We start from the raw sequence: 8,352 nt of genomic DNA on the forward strand, positions 1-8,352 counted from the left end.
CCATGCTGGCTGAGCCTGATGCCCTGGTTGTCCTGCATGTGCCTTATGTGTGATGGCACTCAAGAGGATCTGCTCCATGACCTTCCCCAGCACAGAGGTCAGGCTGACAGGCCTGTTGATCCTGGGATCCTGCTTCCAACCCTTCGTGTAGGTGGGTGTCACAATAGCTAACTTCCAGTCAGCTGGCACCTCCCTCGTTGACCAGGACTGCTGGTAAATGATGGAGAGTGGCTTGGCGAGCTCCTCCACCAGCTCTCTCGGTATCCTCAAGTGGATCCCTTCTGGCCCCATAGACTTGTGGGCATCCAGGTGGAGGAGCAGGTCGCTGACTGTTACCTCTTCCATTACTGGGGCTTCGTTCTGCTTCCTATCCCCATCTCCCAGCTCAGGGGCCCGAATACCCTGAGGATGACCAGTCGGACTCTTAAAGACTGAGGCAAAGAAGGCATTAAGTACCCCAGCCTTCTCCTCATCCTTTGTGGCGATGTTTCCCTCTGCAGCCAACAAAGAATGGAGATTCTCCTTGGCCCTCCTTTTGTCGCCGATATATTTGTAGAAACATTTTTTGTTATCCCTGAGTGCAGTGGCCAGTTTAAGTTCTAGCTGGGCCTTTGCCTTTCTCATTTTCTCCCTGCATAACCTCACAACATCCTTGTAGTCCTCCTGAGTTGCCTGCCCCTTCTTCCAAAGGTGGTCAGCTCTCATTTTTTTTTCCTGAGTTCCAGCTGAAGCTTCGCGTTCAGCCAGGCCGGTCTTCTTCCCCGCCTGCTCGTCTTTCGGCACATGGGGACGGCCTGCTCCTGTGCATTTAAGACTTCCTTCTTGAATAGCATCCAGCCTTCCTGCACTCCTTTGCCCTTCAGGACTGCCTCCCAAGGCACTCCCTCAACCAGACTCCTAAGCAGGCCCAAGTCTGCCTTTCTGAAGTCCAGGGGAGTGGTTCTGCTGACCCCCATCCTTACTTCTCCGAGAACCAAAAACTCTGTCCTTTCATGGTCGCTGTGCCCAAGACGGCCTCCGACCACCACCAGGCCTTCTCTCTTCGTAAACAGCAGGTCCAGCGGGGCACCTCCCATGCTTGGCTCGCTTACCAGCTGCGTCAGGAAGTTATCTTCCACGCACTCCAGGAACCTCCTACACCGTTTCCTCTCTGCTGTGTTGTGTTTCCAGCAGAGATCTGGTAAGTTGACGTCTCCCATGACAACAAGGGCTAGCGATCGCGAGACTTCAGCCACCGCTTGTAGAATGCTTCATCTGTTTCTTCATCTTGGTTGGATGGTCTAAAACAGACTCATCATTACCTTCATTTGCTAACCTCCAGTCAACAGGGACCTCCCCGCTTAGCCAGGACTGATGACAAATGATGGAAAGTGGCTTGGTGAGCCGTTCCACCAGCTCCCTCGGTACCCTTGGGTGGATCCCATTCGCTCCCATAGACCTGTGTGTGGCTAAGTGGTGTAGCAGGTCGCTAACCATTGCTCCTTGCATTATGAGGGCTTTTTTCTGCTCCCCGTTGACCAACTTTCTTGGGGAGCACAACTCCCTGCCTATCACAGCAAGCAGAATCACAGCAAACAGAATCAGTGAGTGCACAAGGAACCTCTGGAGATCGGCTACTTCAACCCAACCTGCTCAAGCAGGGTCAGCTTGAGCAGGCTGTCCACGACCACGGCCAGTCAGGTTTTCAGTATCTCCGAGGATGGAGACTCCAGCAGCTCTCTGCACAACTGGTTCTGCTGCTTGACCACCCTCATGATGAAAAAGCCTTGCCTTCTCTTCCAAGGAAATGGCATGTCTTCTCTGCTTTCTCCATCCACCCTTGCCCTGGCCATGGCCACCCACAAGAAAAGTCTGTGTCCCCTGGCATCATTCCCTCCCATCCGGGATTTACAAACAGTGATGTCATCTTCCATGCACGGCCTTGCCTCCTGGCTGAAATAACCTCCCAGCTCTCTCAGCTTCTCCTCATAGGAAGGATGCTCCAGTCCCCTCAGCGTCTTGGTGGCCCTGCACGGCACTCACTCCACTAAGGCCATGTCCTTCTTCAACAGGGGAGCCCTCAGCTGGACACGGGACTCCACACAGGTCCTCACCAGTGCAAAAGACAGAGCAAGATCACCTCCCCCGACCTCCTGGCAACGCTCATCCCAGCACCGCCCTGGAGACTCTTGGCCTCTTTTGCCGCAAGGCTGCGTTTCTGCCGCGCGGTCAGCTTGTCCTCCACAAGAACTACAAAGTCAAACAAGAGGGGCACCAGACACCCACAGAGGACACCCAGCGGGAAAGGCCAGGCCTAAAAACTGCCCTAGTGATCTGGCAGCAAGGCGGGCAGGGACAAAACATGATGCAAGGGGCAGCGCCTCACACCCAGCACACCTCCAAAGCCCAGACCAGCCTGCCAGGGCTGCGAGGAAATGGGGCCCCCTCTTCACAACGCACCCGCAAACCACACCACACCAGTCCCATGGGATGACCTCACTGACGACGCCCCACCTCTCCTAGGCTTTGGCCACGTCTGCCAAATGCCCTGACACGCACCTTCCATGCAAATCCTCCCAAATACCTGCTCTCACTTCAAAGCTGCCGCCAAGGTCAGATGGACACGGCCTCAAGAGGAGGACATGAAATTGGACAATTGCGGGAAGGAAAACACACCCCACCTCATTACTTACATGGCTGGGGCATGCAACAGCTGCTTGCTGCAAAATGCTGTCATGCGCAAAGGCTGTCCCGCCCCTCGCACACCAGCATAAAAGCCAGCCCAGGACCTCTCTCCCTCACGCTCTTCTCCTCACGCCTTCTCCTCCGCGCTCAACAAGGTGAGCCTCAACCCCCTTCCCCTCCTTCTCCTGACCCACCTGGCCCCTCTCTTCCACCACGCTCTGACCCCAGCCTCAGCACCGCTGACGCCTCCCCACCCCCACGCTCCCCACAGCCCCACACCAGGCCTCCCCGCTCCCTCGCCCTCCTGCAACACCGCCCCTCGCACCCCCACGCCCCTCCGCCTACTCAACACCCTCTCTTCCAGGGCCCCTCCACACCACACCCATGGCCTGCTACGACCTCTGCCGCCCCTGCGGACCCACCCCGCTGGCTAACAGCTGCAACGAGCCCTGTGTCAGGCAGTGCGAGGACTCCCGCGTCGTCATCCAGCCTCCCGCCGTGCTGGTCACCCTGCCAGGACCCATCCTCAGCTCCTTCCCCCAGAGCACCGCCGTCGGATCCTCCGCATCGGCTGCCGTGGGCAACGTCCTCAGCTCCCAGGGAGTGCCCGTCTCCGGGGGCTTTGGCCTCGGCTACGGCTACGGCTCTGGCTTCGGAGGCCTGGGCTGCTTCAGTGGCAGAAGAGGCTGCTACCCCTGCTAAGGGCCCTCACCACCACCCCTGACAACAACCACCCACACCCTGGAAGCCACAGCATGGATTGAGGATGCACCTCCCGGCAATTGCTGGCCTGTGCACCCGCAGTGCACAGCTCCTCCTCTCAAGGCACCTAGGAAGGAAGCGGGGAAGGGGCCAGCCCGGGCTGCCTGCAAGCATGGCCCATGTACCTCCGCCTCTTCTCCCTCTTCCTTCTTGGCACTGCCTCTTCTGCTACATCCACTGTTCTCTGCTGCAACTATGTTCTCACAAGCCAAAGACCACCAGGGACCCCCAGTTTACCACTCCCACTGCAGGAGTGGAAGATCTTGGGGCTCTGGCTAGATCTGTCTCACACAAGGGACCATGGCCGATGGTCTCCCTACTGGCACCTCAGACTCTGTCAATAAAGTTCTTCTGCAGCCCAGCCTGAAGATGCCTCCTCTTCCTTTCTTCTCCCAACGCTCTTCCAGTCTCACTCAGCACAAAGCCAGGGCTCAACAGGCTCGCGGGATGGCTGGAAAGGGGCTGCAAGACCTCTCTTAGCAAGTATGTCTCCAGCGATAACAACAACACAGACTGGCACATGGGGACATCAAGCCCGTGACACAAGCCCATCACTTACTCAAACAAATGCTTGGACACGCTAATGCGCTTCTGCCCATGTCTCTGACGCCAGCTTCCCTTGGCAGCACGCACTTAGAAGCATAGATTTATTTAGGTTGGAAAGGACCCTTAAGATCATTGAGTCTAAGCATTAACTTAACACTGCCATGTCCACCACAAAACCATGTCCCTAGGCACCACATCTACATGTCTTTAAATACCTCCCAGGACGGGGACTCAACCACTTCCCTGGGCAGCCTGGTCCAGTGCTTGATAACCCTTTCCAGGAAGAAGTTGCTCCTATTATCCAATCTAAATGTCCCTTTGTGCTACTTGAGCCCATTTCCTCTTCTCCTATCACTTGTTACTTGGCAAAAGAGACGGACCCCCACCTCGCTACAACCTCCTTTCAGCTAGTTGGAGAGAGCCATAAGCTCTCCCCTCACCCTCCTGTTCTCCAGACTGAACCATGCCAGTTCCCTCTGCTGCTCTTCACAGGACTTGTTCTCTAGACCCTTCACCAGCTTCCTTGCTCTTCTTTCGACACGCTCCAGCACCTCAGTGTCTTTCTTCTAGTCAGCGGCCCAACACTCAACACTGTATTCGAGGGGCGGTCAAATCGGTGCCCAGTATTGGGGGATGATCACCTCCCTGGTCCTGCTGGCCACACTATTTCTCATACAAGCCACGAAGCTATTGGCCTTCTTGGCCACCTGGGCACACTGCCGGCTCATAAGCAACCGGGTATCAACCAACACCCCCAGCTCCTTTTCCCTCGCGCAGCTTTCCAGCCACTCTTCCCCAAGCCTGCAGCGTTGCATGGGGTCGTTGTGACCCACGTGCAACACCTGGCACTGAGCCTTGTTACATCTCCTAGAATTGGACTCAGCCCATCGATCCAGCCTCTCCAGATCCCTCTGTAGGCCCTTTCTTCCCTCCAGCAGATCAACACTCCCGCCCAGCGTGGCTTCATCTGCAAACTTACTGAGGGTACGCTTGATCCCCTCATCCAGATCATCGATAAAGATATTAAACAGCACCGGCCCCAATACTCAGCCCTGGGGAACACCACGCGTGACCGGTCACCAACTGGATTGAACTCCATTCACCACCACTCTCTGGCCTCGCCCATTCAGCCAGGTTTTTACCCAGCGCAGAGTGCACTTCTCCAAGCCGTGAGCAGCCAGCTTCTCCAGGGGAATGCTGTGGGAGACAGTGGCAAAGGCCTTACTAAAGTCCAGGTCAACAACATCCACAGCCTTCCCCTCATCCACCAAGCGCGTCACCTTGTCATAGAAGGAGATCAGGTTGGTCAAGCAGGACCTTCCCTTCATGAACCCATGCTGACTGAGCCTGATGCCCTGGTTGTCCTGCATGTGCCTTATGTGTGATGGCACTCAAGAGGATCTGCTCCATGACCTTCCCCAGCACAGAGGTCAGGCTGACAGGCCTGTTGATCCTGGGATCCTGCTTCCAACCCTTCGTGTAGGTGGGTGTCACATTAGCTAACTTCCAGTCAGCTGGCACCTCCCTCGTTGACCAGGACTGCTGGTAAATGATGGAGAGTGGCTTGGCGAGCTCCTCCACCAGCTCTCTCGGTATCCTCAAGTGGATCCCTTCTGGCCCCATAGACTTGTGGGCATCCAGGTGGAGGAGCAGGTCGCTGACTGTTACCTCTTCCATTACTGGGGCTTCGTTCTGCTTCCTATCCCCATCTCCCAGCTCAGGGGCCCGAATACCCTGAGGATGACCAGTCGGACTCTTAAAGACTGAGGCAAAGAAGGCATTAAGTACCCCAACCTTCTCCTCATCCTTTGTGGCGATGTTTCCCTCTGCAGCCAACAAAGAATGGAGATTCTCCTTGGCCCTCCTTTTGTCGCCGATATATTTGTAGAAACATTTTTTGTTATTCCTGAGTGCAGTGGCCAGTTTAAGTTCTAGCTGGGCCTTTGCCTTTCTCATTTTCTCCCTGCATAACCTCACGACATCCTTGTAGTCCTCCTGAGTTGCCTGCCCCTTCTTCCAAAGGTGGTCAGCTCTCATTTTTTTTTTCCTGAGTTCCAGCTGAAGCTTCGCGTTCAGCCAGGCCGGTCTTCTTCCCCGCCTGCTCGTCTTTCGGCACATGGGGACGGCCTGCTCCTGTGCATTTAAGACTTCCTTCTTGAATAGCATCCAGCCTTCCTGCACTCCTTTGCCCTTCAGGACTGCCTCCCAAGGCACTCCCTCAACCAGACTCCTAAGCAGGCCCAAGTCTGCCTTTCTGAAGTCCAGGGGAGTGGTTCTGCTGACCCCCATCCTTACTTCTCCGAGAACCAAAAACTCTGTCCTTTCATGGTCGCTGTGCCCAAGACGGCCTCCGACCACCACCAGGCCTTCTCTCTTCGTAAACAGCAGGTCCAGCGGGGCACCTCCCATGCTTGGCTCGCTTACCAGCTGCGTCAGGAAGTTATCTTCCACGCACTCCAGGAACCTCCTACACCGTTTCCTCTCTGCTGTGTTGTGTTTCCAGCAGAGATCTGGTAAGTTGACGTCTCCCATGACAACAAGGGCTAGCGATCGCGAGACTTCAGCCACCGCTTGTAGAATGCTTCATCTGTTTCTTCATCTTGGTTGGATGGTCTAAAACAGACTCATCATTACCTTCATTTGCTAACCTCCAGTCAACAGGGACCTCCCCGCTTAGCCAGGACTGATGACAAATGATGGAAAGTGGCTTGGTGAGCCGTTCCACCAGCTCCCTCGGTACCCTTGGGTGGATCCCATTCGCTCCCATAGACCTGTGTGTGGCTAAGTGGTGTAGCAGGTCGCTAACCATTGCTCCTTGCATTATGAGGGCTTTTTTCTGCTCCCCGTTGACCAACTTTCTTGGGGAGCACAACTCCCTGCCTATCACAGCAAGCAGAATCACAGCAAACAGAATCAGTGAGTGCACAAGGAACCTCTGGAGATCGGCTACTTCAACCCAACCTGCTCAAGCAGGGTCAGCTTGAGCAGGCTGTCCACGACCACGGCCAGTCAGGTTTTCAGTATCTCCGAGGATGGAGACTCCAGCAGCTCTCTGCACAACTGGTTCTGCTGCTTGACCACCCTCATGATGAAAAAGCCTTGCCTTCTCTTCCAAGGAAATGGCATGTCTTCTCTGCTTTCTCCATCCACCCTTGCCCTGGCCATGGCCACCCACAAGAAAAGTCTGTGTCCCCTGGCATCATTCCCTCCCATCCGGGATTTACAAACAGTGATGTCATCTTCCATGCACGGCCTTGCCTCCTGGCTGAAATAACCTCCCAGCTCTCTCAGCTTCTCCTCATAGGAAGGATGCTCCAGTCCCCTCAGCGTCTTGGTGGCCCTGCACGGCACTCACTCCACTAAGGCCATGTCCTTCTTCAACAGGGGAGCCCTCAGCTGGACACGGGACTCCACACAGGTCCTCACCAGTGCAAAAGACAGAGCAAGATCACCTCCCCCGACCTCCTGGCAACGCTCATCCCAGCACCGCCTGGAGACTCTTGGCCTCTTTTGCCGCAAGGCTGCGTTTCTGCCGCGCGGTCAGCTTGTCCTCCACAAGAACTACAAAGTCAAACAAGAGGGGCACCAGACACCCACAGAGGACACCCAGCGGGAAAGGCCAGGCCTAAAAACTGCCCTAGTGATCTGGCAGCAAGGCGGGCAGGGACAAAACATGATGCAAGGGGCAGCGCCTCACACCCAGCACACCTCCAAAGCCCAGACCAGCCTGCCAGGGCTGCGAGGAAATGGGGCCCCCTCTTCACAACGCACCCGCAAACCACACCACACCAGTCCCATGGGATGACCTCACTGACGACGCCCCACCTCTCCTAGGCTTTGGCCACGTCTGCCAAATGCCCTGACACGCACCTTCCATGCAAATCCTCCCAAATACCTGCTCTCACTTCAAAGCTGCCGCCAAGGTCAGATGGACACGGCCTCAAGAGGAGGACATGAAATTGGACAATTGCGGGAAGGAAAACACACCCCACCTCATTACTTACATGGCTGGGGCATGCAACAGCTGCTTGCTGCAAAATGCTGTCATGCGCAAAGGCTGTCCCGCCCCTCGCACACCAGCATAAAAGCCAGCCCAGGACCTCTCTCCCTCACGCTCTTCTCCTCACGCCTTCTCCTCCGCGCTCAACAAGGTGAGCCTCAACCCCCTTCCCCTCCTTCTCCTGACCCACCTGGCCCCTCTCTTCCACCACGCTCTGACCCCAGCCTCAGCACCGCTGACGCCTCCCCACCCCCACGCTCCCCACAGCCCCACACCAGGCCTCCCCGCTCCCTCGCCCTCCTGCAACACCGCCCCTCGCACCCCCACGCCCCTCCGCCTACTCAACACCCTCTCTTCCAGGGCCCCTCCACACCACACCC

At 56.2% G+C, this 8,352-nt stretch overlaps 1 protein-coding gene across 1 annotated transcript; it reads left to right on the forward strand.

Annotated features, from left to right (window-relative positions):
• The first annotated feature begins 3,048 nt into the window (after positions 1-3,048).
• On the forward strand, positions 3,049-3,366 carry LOC148057221 (feather keratin-like). The gene has a single exon (XM_087734388.1). The coding sequence runs from the start codon at positions 3,049-3,051 to the stop codon at positions 3,364-3,366; it is 318 nt and encodes a 105-aa protein (XP_087590514.1).
• Positions 3,367-8,352: the final 4,986 nt, after the last annotated feature.

The sequence above is a fragment of the Nipponia nippon genome, unplaced genomic scaffold (genome assembly GCF_047370975.1).
Source record: "Nipponia nippon isolate SJK-2023a ecotype South Korea unplaced genomic scaffold, ASM4737097v1 scaffold_1, whole genome shotgun sequence".
NCBI classification, from domain to species: domain Eukaryota; kingdom Metazoa; phylum Chordata; class Aves; order Pelecaniformes; family Threskiornithidae; genus Nipponia; species Nipponia nippon.